Raw genomic sequence first — 16,852 nt, 5'->3', positions numbered from 1 at the left:
TTATTATAATTTCCATTTGCTTGAAACCGAGTAGGACAAGTAGAGGTATAGCACTTCCAACAGGGTGATATATTCATTTACTTGACTCTGAGGGACTGAATTTATGTACAGAACAGATTAATGCATAGCATTATTTTATGAACACCAGCCAAAAGACTTTTTGCCCTTCTGAAGACTATAAGGTATGTCAATAATTTCAGTAATGGATTTAAAACCACAACGTTCTTGATTTCCAGAAGTCTTATATATTTATCATTTTAAGGCTAAGAAAATGTTCCTGTAGGTTTACATACCTTCTCCAAACTCATTCAGAATAACTGCTATTCTTTTATTATGCTGTTCTGTCAGTATGTAATTTAGAAGAGTTGTTTTCCCAGCTCCTAGAACACAGACCATATTTCTATTAAAATGTTAAAAAAAGCTTAAATTTTCAAATAAAAAGCAAATACTGTTATGCACATGCACACTTCAGACAAATCTGATCTCTTCTGAAACACAAGTTTTCTTGTATCATGCATTCTATTGTAACATTGTAAAAATTAATTTGTTGAGATATTTGATCCCATGGAACTATCTGCACATTAAATCTCAGCTTTAAAAGACCCGTTTTTCCATTTAAAAGACCCCACAGTTTTCCATTCACTGTGTCAATACTTGATAAACTTACAAGTCCCCTACCAGTTGGGCAGTCTTTTCCTACAAAACTCATTTTTATGTTTCTCTTAACAAAAGGCACAGTTATTCTTCTCTTCCCCAACACTTTTTCTGACCAGCTCTTTTGTCATCAATAATCACTGGTGTGCTACTAACTGCCACATTACTAACAGTTTAATCCCACGCACAAGATCTCAATTAGGGGAATTTGGTAAAACAACCTTCCTTACCTGCTCCTAGGATTTTCTGAGAGACTATGATGCAGTACAAAGTTACAACTTTTAGAACAGTGTTGGTGATCCTAAATTTAACCTTATCTTTACCATAGATAACTGTATTTGAAGCTCTCAATAACTGTGTCGGATTAAGAGAGGGAAGCCAAGCCTCGCATTTGTAAGATTGCAATTCAGTCTGCATTTAACTGGGGCAAATACATTACACTATTCTGACACTAAGTGGCAAAAAGCGGTTTGCCAAACACGACCAGAACAAATCGGACCCTCAAGACAGGCTGGTAAAAGCAGCAACAGGAGCTTGTATAGCTGTTCCAAATCGTTCTGCAAACCTAACCGGAACCGCACTCGCCAGGAGCGGCACGAGGGCATTACGCTGAAAAGGCGGTGAAGCGCTGAATGAGCAGCGCTAAGGACTCCTTTCTGCTGCGCCATCAGGGTTTCGCTTACTCACTCAACCCGCGGGCAGGGAGGCTGCCGTCAGACCTGCCGGGGCGCTGCTCCGCCCGCCCTGCAGCCCGCAGCCCCGTGGCAGCCCAGCCTGACTTAGGGGTTTCCCGACGCCAACACACCGAAGCCCGCAGGCCGGCCGCACGGTTCTTCCCAGCGCCGGGAAGAGCGGCAGGCCGCTGGCAGGGAAGCGGGGCAGGCCGCTCCTCACCCAAGTAGCCCGTGATGATCGTCACGGGGATCTTCCTGCTCGGGCAGGACTCGGTCTCCTCCGCGCCGCCGGCGTCTATCGGGACCAAGACGGGGCAGTCTTCGTCCTCCATGGCAGCGCGGGTCCTGCAGCTCGGCGCGGCCTAGCCAGCCCCGGCTGGGGAAGAGGGAGAGACACCGGGCAGGCGATGCGGCCGTGCCGGCCGGGGAGGGCGCAAGCCGCCGCGCTCCCCCTCCAACCGCCGCCCCCTTCCCCGAGCCCCTGCGGCCGGGCGCGAGCCGCCACTCACCTGCTCCCGCCTGAGGTCACACACCCCTTGCCACGGGCGCGCCAGGCGGCGGCGCCCCACGAGCACCCACCCCGCCCGCAGCACCTCCCCTCAGCGCATGCGCCTTGGCCCTCAGGGCGGCCTCTAGCCCCGTTCTGCCGCGCAGGCGCAGCAGGAGGGAAAGAGGGGCGGGGCGGGGCAGTGCCGCGCTGCGCTGAGGCGCCGGGGTTGGCCGTTAGCCGTCGGTTAACGGCCGGCGGCTGGGCGGCTTGCGGTGGGTCACAGCGGCGGCCTGCCTCCCGTCAGACGCGGCTCCAGAGGGACGGGTCCTCCCGTCCACTCCTCCTCAGCCCGGTCTCAGGAAGAGAATGTCGGTTCTGACCCACGGGGACCGCTGGAGACGCCCCGGTCTGGTCAGCACACCTTGTGTGGGGTGGATGTGCAGTCTTTTATTTATAATCAAATAAAATTAAGCTACAAATTGAATGTTTTCTCTGTTTTCCATCAGATACTGTGAGGAGGCATGTACGTGTATAAGACATACCTGTAATTTTAACAATGCTGTTAACTGCCTAGCTTTTTGTGGACCATAGGTTCACCAAATCGGTAATACATCTTCCAGTTCTTCACGTCAAAAGGTGTAAATGTAATAATATTGGGGGAGGCATGGAGAAGAGATTTACCTGATGCGTACCTATATATGCATACTCCTCAAAACCCAGGTGTGATGCTTTGCTCTCAATATAAGGTCCAGTAAAGCAGGTTTGAGTACAGACTGATAAAGTATGTTGGGCTTCATCACGTTTGTATGTTTGTTGCCTTCATGGCAGTAAATATACTTAGTATTTATCCTTGAATCTTCTTATACTTCTGTAGGTTAAAACATTTATTTAATACCGATGATATTTGATAATATTCCACCCTAAATAGTTTGCTTCTACTTTAGTCATTCTGATTATAACAAGCATGTAAAAGTCCAGTCTAAAAAAATGATCAAATAGCTTGTATAATCCATTAATTCCGCTTGTCCTTGGAGATACAACTGTATTTATTCCAACAGAAATACCTGTAGCTACATGGTTGTCCAGATAATAAGTTCAAAAACAAATTATTAAAATCCTGATTTGTGAGAGAAATGCGTTTTTTTGCTTTGTTTGTAGTTACACTAACTCACGTGGTCCCACACTATAAATCTTCTGCCACTTTGTGGAATGTCAGCAGCGGCACAAGCATGAAACTTTTGAGTTTAGCAAGGTGACAGGCTTAGGTTATTTTTAGTAAATAAGGGTAGCTGACAAGAATCGGTTGTGGAGTTTCTGTTTCCTTAACTGGGGAAGGCAGTAAATCTCATCCATTCATTATAGGGTATAATTATATAGTCAGTTGATTTGTAGAGTTTTAGGACCAATACATGGTAAAAGCATCTTTTTGCGTTCTTGTTTCAACTACTCAGGTTATCCCCTTGTATGACACATCCTGTTTTAAGGAAAAACCTCAGTTTTTCAAAGCTATATTTGTTAGAACCCTGACTGATGGTGTATGTTTTTGCTGTCCTGAGACTGCTCAATTTTACAGAGTTCTGTTATTAAGGGATTGATTAAGAAAACTTTTAAGATTTTCACTGCAAGAAAGCTGTGGGGTAAATAGGAAGAAAAAATCAGAAAGGTGTTGGGAACTAGCAGCTTAGCATCACAGAACGTATAAAAGGCTGTAAGTTGTTTTTCAAAAATGAGACTATTTGTAATACCGAAATTTCATTTACATGTCAGTGAGACATCTGGTATTGGGGAAGAAAAAGGTCATGAAACCAGTGTCCTGGTTCTTTAAGCTGTTTTGCTTTTCATCGGTTCACATGACATTGCTCATTATTTTTCTTTTGAACAAAATTACCTAAAATAAATACTATGGTTTCTGGGTTTCCTTTTGGTTTATTTCAAGTTTATATTTAAACATTATAATTTTGTTGTAAGTATTCACTGTCTTTGCACTTCTGCTGAATTGTGTAACAAAGCCTACTTTGTAAAGATATATGCAAAACCTGCATATTTTATTGTGGTGACAGCTAAAATGAGCGTAGCAAACCTAAATCTGGGTGGCACAGTTGTAGTGTTTTATTCTAAGATATTTGTAAACCAGACATACAACATCAGAAAGCAGTAAAGTGTTGATGGATACCAGGAAGTCGCATTTAATTATTACTTCAGGTGGCTGCAATTGAAATAAGCTAGTCCCTTCCCAAATACTGAAGATCTCAGCGCAAGCAAAGCCATTTGCTTCAGACTGTTTTGGATGATGGATGAAAAGTGCTTAAGGCTGTTATTCTTTGATAAGAATTGGGGAAGAAGACTGTTAGAGCCATGAAAATAAGGAAGGGGATGCATTGAAGAGCATTGCAACTTACTGATTCCTGATACGATAGCAAGGGGAGCATTATCTGATTGAAAGAACAGGAAAAGAAAATGATTGGCATTTCAATATTATGCGGAACATAACAGTCTTGTTCTCCATCATGGCTGATGGAGAAGGACGTTACTTTAAGGTACTACTAGTCTGTATAGTACGATGTAGTTCAGCGTCACAGAGAAAGGAGTTGCTGCAAATTCATACAATGATGACAGATTTTTTGAACTGTAGTTAACCTGCAAAACAATGTGGAAACAGAAATTAAGTTCAGTTTTGTGATCAGCTCAGTAACTGCTAAGCAGGCCCATGTATATTTCAAAATATAAGCTGGTAAGCAGAGGCATAACTTTAGTATGATTTGCATAATCCCCTGGGTACATTTATTTCTTTCTCACCTGTTATCTGTGTTTAACTATTTCTATATCAAACTATCTCTATTTTCTTATCTTGGCTTGACAGCTTGTCCTGACAACTGGACTTTATTTTTCTTTGAAGAACGCAGATTATTCATGTGTCATGTAAGAGAAGGAAGGTCTTTTAAAAATACCAACATTACTTTAGTCCGTGCACCTGCTTTTTAACACTGCTGCTTTTTATAACTTAAGTGTTCAGTATGCTGTTATGATATTAAACTTAGTGAAACTGAGAACATTAGAATAAAGGTATGGCTTATAGTCAGGATGTAAATATCAACATATATCATCTAGCAAGTTGTAGGCCTAATTGTATGTAAGAAGATGGTGACAGTAAGGGAAAATTTTATCAGTGTTGTCTCTGCTTAAGTTCCATTTACTGCAAAGGTGAGCAAAGAAACATTTCTCTTTGAGAAACTCTCTGTTGAGGATCTGGCCAGTAACATTTGTATTTCTCGAAAAGAATTTGCACAGACAAATGGAAAAAAAAGATATGTTTTCACAGAGCCTTTTTTTTTTTTAAAGTCAAGTGTTTTATGAAAAAACAGAAGGCTGCAAAGTGATCTAAGTTCCCTTTCTCCTGTTTCACCAACACAGAAGTGAAACCTTAAACCTAGGAGTGATTTTTTAATTTTTTTTTTTTAAGGAAGGTTCAGTATTTCATTGCCAATCTATTTGATACATCAGTAGGAGTAACGGAAAATTACACTTATTTTTCTGAGATTTAACCTACTAAATTTCATATAACATTTTTTGTTTAAAACAATCTTGAATAGATCACTTAGATTTTATTGGACACAGTCGAGATCTATGCCAGCGAGAACACTGAACTAGACGGCGTCAGCTTCCTTTAAGGAGAGAGCGTCTAGTTGCACTGGCTACCTTATACTCTTCTAGCCAGTGATGTTGTAGGAAGAAGGTGGAATATGAGCAAACATTAACAGGCATTGTGTGTTGCTGGCAGTACTGAGATCATCACAGTTTTCCTGCTGGTGTGAACCTCCTGTTATTCTTACAAGGTAATCAGGTAACAGTTATTCATTGCTGAAGTTATATACCGCTTGTGTATTCTGCCAAGGATGCAAACTTACTGTTACAAAAGATACTGAGAAAACTCCCATGGGCTTAACTCAGTTGCTGATCGAGCATCAAAGGTACATGCTCTACAAATAGGCAGATGACACTTACGGCTTCAGCAGGGCTTTGTCATCCACGACTATCCTGGGCCACAAAGTTGTGTTTAATGATAGGCGTGATGCTGTAATACTCTATCATGCAATAGTGTTCTTTGCAGGTTTACCACCGCCAGTGAAGAGGTTACCGCAAATTCGTGCTTTTAAGAAAAAAGATGTTTGGAAATGTGTGTCTTAACAGAAGAAAAATCCCCTAGTAGGTGTTGTATAGTCATGCCGATTATTGTCTCTTCCAGCGTTTCCCCAACCCTAGCTTGCAAACTCCTTCAAAACAATATGCAGCAGTAGCCGTTCTGCCCAGAAGCACGTGCCCAAGCTGTGCTGTCGTTACCACCACTCAGCTGCTCTTTGTGGCTGGGCCTGCAGCTCCTCGGCGTGCCCATGTACAGCAATCACTCAGCCGTGGACCCACCACCTCCAGGTCAGGTTACAGGAGGAAGACCAAAGTGTGGTGAGAGCATTTGAAGCCCACGTGGAATGAGAGGGAAGCGCGGCTTTATGACTGATTCCAGGGCTGAAGTGATGCAGCGATGATTAGGACCACCGTTTGGGATGCATGTGTGTGCAACAGGAGGATGGGGATGGGGAAACGGGGAATGTAAGCGTGCTTCCTACTGTATCATATACAAGACCCATCAACAGCTGCTGCCATCCAAGCAAGCTAGGTTTGGAAAACCATGGTCTGTTCTGAGTCACATTGTTTTCTTCACTTTTGATTTTGTGCTGCCTTCATTGGCACCTGGTTTGATATCATTTTTTTATCTCCTGACTGGGAAGATCTTGTTCTACTTCTTGTTCTAAAGGCATGATTAGACTTCATGACCTTTTATATAGTAGGTTGGTTTGTTGCAGGAATACAAACAATAGTGTTTAACAATAAGCCAGAGCAGTACTGTTGACAATACTTAATTGGATAAGATAGTTTAAAAATATCAGTTTACCAACATCTCATCTTGGTAGTACTCCAATGAGTTAAAACCATGTAAACTTTCTTGATAAAATTCCTTTTTTTCTTCTTTTTTTTTTCTTTTTTTCCCCCCAAAAAAGCAATGCGATTGTTGACATAATAGACGAAAAGGAATATTCGATGAGTTTTGCTGCTCATATGCTGAAGCAGAATGCTGATAATTCAGTTCATCCAAAAAGATGAAAATTTACAGTGATCTAAGGGTGTGGTCTGTACCTGCTGATGGAAACCTTACTTTTGTGTGTCTCCTCAGGCATTGTTTCCTGCATGTAACAAAAATATTTTTGAGTAATTCTTTTGTCCATGCTTACCGAGAATGTATGAAACTGCAAAATAAATAGTTGTATCATTGATAAATGGGTATATTTGTGCAGGTTGAGATGTTATCTGCATTGCTGCTAGCTCGATTTATGTGGCCAGATTTGGCAATCAAAGAAAGTCCTACTTCATGCCACATGAGCTGTTAAGATGAAGCCTGGACTCTTTTTTACAGCTTCAAGAAAAAACGAGGTTGTATTTCTTCTTGAGTAGTTAGCAGTTCTGGAGATACAGCTAGAAGAAGAAACATCTTCCCCTCTTAGACAAACAAACAAGAAACAACACCGCAAACCCAATTAAGCACAGACTTCAATAAAGGAAGAACGTCCAATTCCTTTCATAGGACCTGCTGTGAACAGAAAGACAGGTGTGAAACCCATCTAATACCAAAACTGCTGTCTTACTGTCTCTACAATCAGACAATGTACAGAATGGTTAATGGAACTACCTGCTTTTTTTCATTGCTTACTTTTCTCCTCCTTAGCTTGTAAGTTGCTAGAAACAGAGGCCTAGCACTTCATGGAAGCTTTTGAAATTAAACAATTAAAAGGATGGTTATGTTTTTCAAAAGCAGTATTTTGAGAAACAGAAAAGACGTGACTTCCTACTGTGGATGAGCAGCTCTTCTAGTGACAGGTTATCTATAATGCATGGTTAAGCTGCCAGAAAGCAGTTTCACGTGATAGCAAGGACCTACTGTACTAATGGAGACCTGCATAACATTTTTTCCCTTCTTTTATACAGGAGATAGAATGAGGTGGAACTGAGAGAGCCCACCTTGTCATGTGCAAAGAGTACCTAAGAAGTGTTTCTTGCCTGTCCTGCAGTGGTCTAGACAGCATAGAAAATTGACAAACTGGTATTCATTTCATGGCTATTTCATGACATCTTGAAGGAGAGCATGGTTTATATTAATCTCTAAGCTAAAATTCTGAAAAGCAAATGGGAGAGAAGAAGCTCCTCTGTCCACCAATTTCCTGTAAGAGCAAAGACCATAAATATACTAGAAAGGCCAAGATGATAAATATTTCAGTTGGATTTTGGATGTGTAGCTTTCAACGGCGCTGAAACCCTCGACTCCGAGTAGGTAAGAAATGCATATCATTGATCCAGGAAAAAATCAAACATTGGGTGTCTCAGATTAGGCTCTCAAAAATGGATGTGTCCATTTAAATGCATCTACTAAAATTAAAGAAAGGTTACATTTTTCTTGTTTCTTTCCAATACTGACACAATGTGATCGCAGCTGCCTGTCAGAGGGCAGCTTGCCAGCTTTGAGTTTCTTGTAGAGCAGTAACACGTCTAATAAAACCGCAGCCAGTTTCTGCACTGCTGAAAGTTGTCAAGGCACTGACCATCTATCAACAGACACGTGCAAGAACAGACAAGAAGAAAGCTGGTGTGAAGCCATGTCTTGCCACGGCTAGTATCTCTGATACTCAGGAGGTTTCTTGTCACCAATACACATGCCAGATCATGGCTACATATCAGTCATTTGTAACTAAGTGATATTTAAGTTCAAATTACAAGTAGGTAAGTGGCCTTAGCTTTATGCTCGCAATGTAAAGAAAGGATGGGTGTGGTGGGTAAGTTCCGTGCAATGAAGTGTCTAATTTATTCTTCCCAAAGCAAATGTTTGGTAGTTAATACCATTCTATTAATAGTAGATCTTAATATTTTCTTTCTGAGGTTTTCAGACTCGTATCCGAGATCTTACTCAGCTGTAGATCCTTGTGGGTTTTTTCCCCCCAGAATATATCCGTATTTGTTTCCATTTTCAGCTCTTTTAATTTACTTCTGTTTTTTATTAAATCTTTCATCTCTTCAGCCTTTCTGCACTTCCCTGCGGCACATAGACGGTGCTCTTCAAAGACCGTAGGGGTTAACATCCATATTTGAGACCACCCATGCTTGACGGCGAATGGCATCCTGCAGAGTAAGAGGTAACTGTTCGTAGCACAATTTTAGGCCTTCACTGTTTGACATTCTTCCATTCCTTGCCTCAGATCATGCTGTTTTCCTCTAGATATTCTCCAGCTCACTGGGAATGGAGAGATAAGCTATGACTGCCTTTCAACGGGTGAATCCTAATGTTGTGGCCACAAAGGCATGGATTTACTAAACATAGGACAACCTAAAACTGAATTGCCTCTGCTACCCCAGAATTCACCTGTACAAACCATGTTTGGCTTCTGTTTCCACTTTCAAATGAAGCCTGAGTTCTGCCTATCTGCAGAAGCAGTGAAATCTGCACCAAGGCTGAGAGAAAAACACCAGTCAGGAAACATCACTTTGTAACACAACCACAAGATATTTACTAAAAATGGCTTTTTTAAAAAAGTTGAGCTGTAAGTGCAGGTGAAGAGAACAGCAGTGAGGCCCGCTTTGTGCCGAGCTGAGCTGGTATATTTGGTGTTGGTATGTGTGAGTTTTCCTTACTCACTCAAGTAGTTTAGGGGCAAGAGAAACAAATATCCTGGGTGCACGTGTGTATTGGCAAAATATCACCCCAGGTGAAGAGCTGGCGTCTATTACCTCTTACATCTTACTGTCTCCACCTGCCCGAACAGCTCCATCCACGGCCGAAGGAAGGACCCCGGCTATTTCCTCTGCCTGAAAGGCGGTGGGCGCCGGCCTGCCCGGCCCGGCGGCTGCGCCTGCTGCTCCGGGGGAGGACGGGCTGGACCGGCGGCGCGGGGCCGGTGTGGCGACCAGCGGTGCCCGCTGCCGCCTCGCCCGCCCCCGCAGAGCAGCGGTCTCCCCCCGGGCGGGGGTGTCTGACACCCGCACCGCCGTTTCTAAAAGAAAAGCTGTAGGGAGGGTGCGCAAAGATTTCCCCAGCTGTGCGCGATCACGGGAACAAGGTGTCTTCCCTCCTCATTGCGCTTGCCTAAATGCTTGCCTTCCCCGCTGCTTCCCTCCGGATCCCTCCAAAATACCCACGGGCGGTTCGGGTGTCGCCTGTGTTACACAGGGAGGTGAAGTTCCTGCCCCCTCCCAGTGCCCCGGTGCGGTACCGCCGCGGCAGGCAGCCTGTGGCAGCCGCCAGGGAGAGGCGCAGCGCGCCCGGGGCGCCGGGGCTGGGCGCTGCCGGCCGGCGGGGCAGGCGGCGGCAGGGGTGAGAAGCCAGCTGTGCACAGGGGCAGGTCCCTCCCACTCCGGCCGATTTCGGTGAGGAAGGTGAAATGCGGAAGTTGCCACCCAGAACTGTCAGAAGACCGTCGGGTTTTTAGCCCGGAGCGTGCAATTAAGAAAAATAAATAATTAAAACAAAGCCGCCCTTCGTGCGTACAGCCGGCGTCGGTCCTCGTCGGCAGCCGACACCCGCGGCTGCTCTCCCGCATGGCGACTTTACCTGCCGCAGACAGGAGGGCGTTCGCCCTGAAAATCAACAGGTAAGGGGCTTTCCTCGTACCTCGCAACCGTTCCTCGCCAGCCTTATCCTGAGAGCCGGCCAAGGCAGGCGATCGGGCTGCGGGAGCGGGGGCGGGACAGCTCCTCTCCGGCAGACCCCCGGGGCGTGGAGCCATCTGCCAGCTCCAGAGCGCTGGGCTCCTCTCCCGGCCCCGGGGAGGTGCAGCGCCGGGGTGCGCTTCTGCAGCGCAGTCTGCTCTGACGAAGGGTGCGCAGACGAAGCTGGCTGTGGGTTCGCGTCCTCCGGCGGGGAGGAAACGTCCAGTCTCACCCCAGGAGTTTGTTCCCCATCTGTTCTGTCCGAGCAAGCCCGGAGCCTGCTGGAGGGGCTGCTCGCTGGCGGTGGGGCGGAGGGTTAGGGTTCCTCCTCCGCACAAAGCGGCAAAATGACCTGGTGCCTAAATTAGCGCTGCTGGGAAATGAAGGTTTTATGTAGGCCATCAATACTGCGGTGACATACATCCCTGGGATTTTTTTTCTTTTCGCCCTTTCATCTATGAAAAGAAAAAATCCTCCCAATGATTGAAAATAAATCTACCTCCCCTCTTTCCTCCCTAAACCAGATAAATTAGAGTTCAGCTGTTGGAACACCATACTCTTGCGACTGAGCTTGCTGTCTGCTAGACTTCGGTGTCCTTTCCCAGGGAAGTGCTGACTCTCAGCTGGTCTGTGCTCTGTGGTGGCAGCAAGAAACCAAGACAATTATTTTCATATTGTTAGGTTAAAGGAAAACACAAGCCTCCTTTTCAAGAGTCTTGTCATCTGAGGCAAAAACTGTGTTTCCAGGGTGTTGATGTAAGTACAAGGTAACTGAGTTTTCTGACACATAAAAGAACAAATAGCATAATGGTAAGATAAACTGAGGATAAGTCTCTGGCAAGAGAGAAAAGTATGCAGAGAAGCTCCACCTCCTCAGCAATTTATTGGAAGACATGGGGTTTGCAGTCGCAGAGGATAAAATTAGCTCCGCTGTGATGTGCCTTTCCCATGGCAGAATACACATCAGTGTACCTTTCTGTATCCTTTGGGAATTAGTTTTAAATTAATGGTGGAATATTCACAAGAGTGAGACATCATATTGAGAAGCCTTCAGATGAGCAGTTCGCTACAGGATCCTGCCACAATTCCTGATCATTTGGAGACTTGCTTGAATAAAGAGCATAACTGGCTGATATTTAGAGGATCTGGGTTATTTTCTTTCTTCCTATTTTTAGGGTCAGCCTTCTGGCAGCTTTTCCCAGCTGTGGTGATGGTCACTGTTCATCTGTATAACTAAAGCCTTACAAAGTAGTGGAATCATAACAATCAGTCTGGCTTCATTTCACAAAGGCTTACAAAAGTTTTGCTAGTAAGAACTGTTGTGAAATTAAACCATTGTTATAATTTTTTTAAATTTCTTTTTCTTTTGATTCAGTAGTGAAATATTCAGTATTTTTCATAGCAAATTAAATGTTTGAATACATTATTCATCATGTCCTGAATACAATTCCAATTTAACAATCTGCATGGTTTTTTTGCAAGTAAGAATATTCTCTTTCACACAGCATGGTAGAAATTACATATATTTGCTAGCAGAACACCATGTTTCCCTTTTTTCAAAAGGAGCAGGTCATTTTTACATGACTCAAGTGCAGTTTGTTCTACTGACAGTAGAGTGATATATCTTCACATGAAGTGTTTTTAATGTGTTTTGGTTTTTTTTTAAAGGAATTTTCAAAATAAGAGGAATAGTAGGTCAGTGTATTAGCTTTCTTGCCCGTACACAAAAGACTAGTTTACAGCTATAAAATTTTGTTCCTCTTTCTTCAGAGTTCCGGAGTTTACTTCTTCGAAATGCAACTCTTAGTGGAAGTTGGACGTTACTGGCAAGGCATCATTTACAGGAGTAATTACATTGCCTGTATAATTACTCTCCATTCACTACAAATTCGCATGCAAGCTCTTCTCTTTCTCACTCTTTCTCTTGCCAGTGACTTGACTAAGCTATATACTGTTTTTATGAGGACAGCTGAATTTTAGGCTCTGTACTGGTTCCCCAGTACAAGGACATCAGCCGCCTCCCTGCTGGTTATGTAAGGCGTACCCTGGTGTGTTCGGTGAAGCGTATAGATATCTGACCACCTTACGAACTGTGCTAAACACTGTTCTGTAAAAAATTAGCAATGACATGAAGTGAAATGTTGTGTTAATGGTCTCGTCATGATTTAATGTTAGTGTGAGTTACCGACCATGAGCATTGGAGCTGCAGATGCTTCAGGAACAGCTGTTACCTAACCAGCGTCACATTTGCTCCAAATAAGGTCAAACTTCAAAATCAGGCCTTCAAACTTGTAAGTTGCATATGCGTATGCAAGCTGCCCACATAACCATGTCTTCCTTTATTCTTCCTTCCACCCATCTGGCGTCTGTTGCCCCAACCTGTTGCTTCCTGCCTTTTTTAATCCTGCAAAGACTTGCACATATGTTTTTAATGCATGTATGTGAGTAGTTCCTTCTGTTTTAATGGGATAACTTTTATGTATAATGATGTTCATCTCATATGTAGAAGTGAAGGAGCAAGCCTTTAGTGTCCCTCATGTTAGGCAGCATTCCTACTGCTTACTTGTGTATTATTCAGAGCTAAGTTGCTGAAAACTGAGCAGGACCTCAGAAAACATCCTCTTCGAATAACATTTTTTTTATTATGTGAGAAATTAAATTCCTGTCCAACTTTATACATTCTTCAAAATGAAGCCTAAAGTATAACTTAAAAGTAAGCCGTAACTGTCTTTCCAAATGGCCTCCTGCATTGGGCAAAGGAAGGGGAAGAAAACCCTCATTAATGTGCAACACTAAGAGACCTTTATGGCGCTCTCCAAGAGTGTTAGGTGTCTGTGGTGGTTGGAAGCCAGCATGCGACATGAAAAAACAGATCACCCTTGTTGAGTCGAATCCTAGATAGTAATTAAAAGGTATATCTGGATTGCATGTTGTAAATGTGTCTACTTTCCAATCACAGTATTTATACCCAGGAACCAAAAAAGTTGAAAAATAATTTTGTAAACTGCTGAGAAAAAACAACTCATCATTGCTAAAAGTGTGGGCTCTAACATGTACCAGCTGAGCAGTGTACGTTTGAGAGACCATAAAAGTTGAATTTTAATCAGTTTACCTCAGCAGTGTGTTAGGATAAACACAGCATTCACAGAAGAGATTTTCTGTGTTTATTACTTTTATTTAGCTAGTGTAGTTTACTATTTTATCTTCCACATAGATCTTGCAGTGGTAGTTATTTGTTTTGATTTCAAGTGAAGAAAATTGTGCTTTAGGCACCTATCTGGGGCCCTGGCCACCAGTGCTATACATTCAAAACATGCAAATTACAAAACAGAAAACTATCAAAAGCAGCAATATAGCTCCCTAACATATCACTTAACTTTCAGTCATGTGGCTCATGCAATTAAAAACCCCTCCAATAGACACACTCCTCAACTGTCTCTACAGACAACCAATGTCTGCGTTTTACAAGTGTTATAAAACAAATTTTAGCATCTACTTCTATCATTGCATTTTCTTGTCCCTGAAATTGTCCAGTTGCCAAACAAAATGTTCTTTTCCTGTTCTAGTTTTAAGAAGAGTACTTAAGGATGAGTTTACATGCATAGATTTATATTTAAAAAAGCAAACAACCCACACTATCAATGTTAAAGCAAACATTTAGCTAAAGATTTCAAATTTTAAAAAGCCTACGATAAAAATCAAACCCCTACCTAATTCTCAAATTGAACCATGAATTCTATTTCACATTAATGATGACAAGACATTTAAATTATTTCAGTAGACACCTGAAATGAAAAGGTCAGCTTAAGTCGTATCTTGTACAAAGTCTCAGTTCTGAAGGTTCACAAGAAATTACCTTAAATGGCAAAGGCTGTTGCAGAGCGGTCACATACAGTGCAAAATGGTTTCAGAACAGGCCGTTTCCTATGTACTCTGATAGCAGATTTCTATTCGGTGCAACCCCTTTATGGGGCTGAGACCAGCATCTTTTGATTCAATTTCAATAAAACCCTTGTTATATGGATAAAATGAAATGCTAATTACTTAAAAGCATCGTCCAGACTCCATTGTATAGGCCAAGCTATTTCTTTTAATTAATTTTTCTTTTTAAACTTCAAATATACTAAATAAGCTGCAGGGAGAACCTCAGTTCTTTATATGTACAATAGATCTATGTAGTAAGTATAAAGATCTACTGCATTTTTAAAAAGATGTGGTAAATTCTCATAGTCAGTTTCTTACATAAATAAAATTAATTAATAAAATTGCTAGTCTGCTAATAGCAAAGGCATTTTCCATGTGTTTGCTGCATACCTAAAATGCACATTCATGCTTTATCAACTTTTAAAAGCTGCTTGTAGATATATCCTTCTTACCAAGTATGACCATTGACTCATAGCCTCATAATATGTAATGTCAGGATTACATATTATTTTTAATCCTGTGTTTGTTTTGACTGGGTCAACCTAATTCGAGAAAGAGAGTCACAAAGCAGAGCACACTTGATGAAAGGGTTGAATCCTGCTTTACTCTAATGAGTTGCACCCTGGAAATCTACCTAAGTGAGGATAACTCAAGTTAATAAGCCTTTGCAGGTTTATATTCCAGACAGTTTTTTCAAACGATCAAATAATGACACGTTTGAATTCATCTAAAATCCATACCATAAATATACAGTGCGCTATGGCTTTTAAGAGAGGTTAGAAAATTCCAATTTGTAATTGTTATGGGAAAAGACTACATGTGTGAAATAGTAGTGGGTTTGTATTTGGTACAGAGAATATTAAGCACTAATAACAGATTAAAGATAAAAAAGTAGGATGTATACAAGTTTCATATGTTGTGCATAACCATCTGTTACTAACAGTGTATAGTAAATGGCTGTTTTTCTTAGACTTCCATAAAAATAAATGAGAAGCTGATTTTTTAAATCCTTCAGAGCAAATTTCTTGGAGTTGTATGTGCAGGGAGTATAAAGATCAAGTTTGCATCTTAGAACCATAGAAAGGTTTGGGTTGGAAGGGACCTTCAACGATCAGGTAGTCCAACCCCGCCTGCCATGGGCAGGGACATCTTTCATTAGATCAGGTTGCTCAGAGCCCCGTCCAACCTGACCGTCAATGTTTCCAGGGATCCACAACTTCTCTCGGCAACCTGGGCCAGTGTTTCACCATCCTCATCGTAGAAAATTTCTTCCTTATATCTAGTCTGAATCTACCCTCATCTAGCTTAAAACCACTCCCCCTTGTCCTATCAGTTCAGGCCTTACTAAAAAATATCTCCCTGTCTTTCTTATAATTCCCCTTCATGGTTGAAAGGCCGCAATAAGGTCTCCCCAGAGCCTTCTCTCCTCCAAGCTGAACAACCCCAACTCTCTCAGCCTTTCTTCATAGGAGACCATTTTTGTGACCCTCCTTGGACCCACTCCAACAGGTCCATGTCTTTCCTGTACTGAGAACCCCAGAGCTGGACACAGTACTTCAGGTGGGGTCTCACCAGAGCAGAGTAGAGGGGCAGAATCACCTCCCTCAACCTGCTGGCCACGCTTCTTTTGATGCAGCCCAGGATACAGTTGGCCTTCTGGGCTGCAAGCGCACATTGCCAGCTCATTTCATCCACCAGTATCCCCAAGTCCTTCTCAGCGAGGCTGCTCTCAGTCCCTTCATCTCCCAGCCTGTATTGATACTGGGGGCTGCCCTGAGTCAGATGCAGGACCTTGCACTTGGCCTTGTTGAACCTCATGAGGTTCACATGGGCCCACGCCTCAAGCCTGTCAGGGTCCCTCTGGATAGCACCCCTTCCCCTCAAGTGAATCCACTGCACCACTCAGCTTGATGTTGTCTATAAAGTAACTGAGGGTGCACTCATTTCCACTATCTGTGTCATTAATGAAGATATTAAATAGTATTGGTCCCTGTATTTACCCTTGAGGAACACCACTCATCACTGGTTTCCATTTGGACATTGAGCCATTCACTGTAACTCTTTAGATATGGCCATCCATCTAGTTCCTTATCTGCTGAACAGTCCATCCATCAAATCCATGTCTCTCCAATTTAGAGTAAGAAAGTTGTGGGGAACCGTGCAGAAGTCCAGTAGATGACATTTGTCCACTTATGCAGTTACTCCATTGTAGAAGACCACTAGATTAGTCAGGCATGATTTGCCCTAGGTGAAGCCATATTGGCTGTCTTTAATCACCTCACTGTATTCCATATGCTTCAACATAACTTCCAGGAGAATCTGTTCCATGATCTTACCGGGCACGGAGGTAATGCTGACTAGTCTT

The 16,852-nt window shown here is 42.7% G+C and overlaps 2 protein-coding genes across 9 annotated transcripts in view; one reads left to right on the top strand and one right to left on the bottom strand.

Moving 5' to 3' along the window:
* The window catches only part of LOC142075604 (zinc-regulated GTPase metalloprotein activator 1B-like), a 31,728-nt gene extending 29,797 nt beyond the window's left edge, over window positions 1-1,931 (bottom strand). For 3 of the 7 annotated variants that reach the window (XR_012670933.1, XM_075137122.1, XM_075137126.1), the window contains exons 1-3: window positions 1,838-1,931; window positions 1,549-1,704; window positions 294-380 (exon numbers count right to left, since the gene is read on the bottom strand). Coding sequence is in view for 5 of the 7 variants with exons in the window: in XM_075137122.1 (XP_074993223.1) it covers window positions 294-380; window positions 1,549-1,660 (199 nt within the window). In the remaining 2 variants the exon portion in view is untranslated. Of the gene's footprint in view, window positions 1-293; window positions 401-1,341; window positions 1,519-1,548; window positions 1,705-1,837 lie in introns of those variants that run through there. The other 4 variants (XM_075137123.1, XM_075137125.1, XM_075137124.1 and 1 more) reach the window with 4 other exon arrangements.
* An 8,307-nt stretch (window positions 1,932-10,238) lies between these two features.
* DOCK8 (dedicator of cytokinesis 8) overlaps window positions 10,239-16,852 on the top strand; it is a 96,694-nt gene continuing 90,080 nt past the window's right edge. Inside the window, exon 1 of one of the 2 annotated variants that reach the window (XM_075137783.1) lies at window positions 10,239-10,505. In XM_075137783.1, coding sequence (XP_074993884.1) covers window positions 10,453-10,505 — 53 coding nt within the window. In that variant the 5' untranslated portion in view covers window positions 10,239-10,452. The remainder of the gene's footprint in view (window positions 10,506-16,852) is intronic. The other variant, XM_075137784.1, reaches the window with a different exon arrangement.

The sequence above is a fragment of the Calonectris borealis genome, chromosome Z (assembly GCF_964195595.1).
Source record: "Calonectris borealis chromosome Z, bCalBor7.hap1.2, whole genome shotgun sequence".
NCBI lineage: Eukaryota > Metazoa > Chordata > Aves > Procellariiformes > Procellariidae > Calonectris > Calonectris borealis.
The sequence above is the reverse complement of the archived record's forward strand: the minus strand, read 5'-3'. Positions and strand labels throughout refer to the sequence as shown.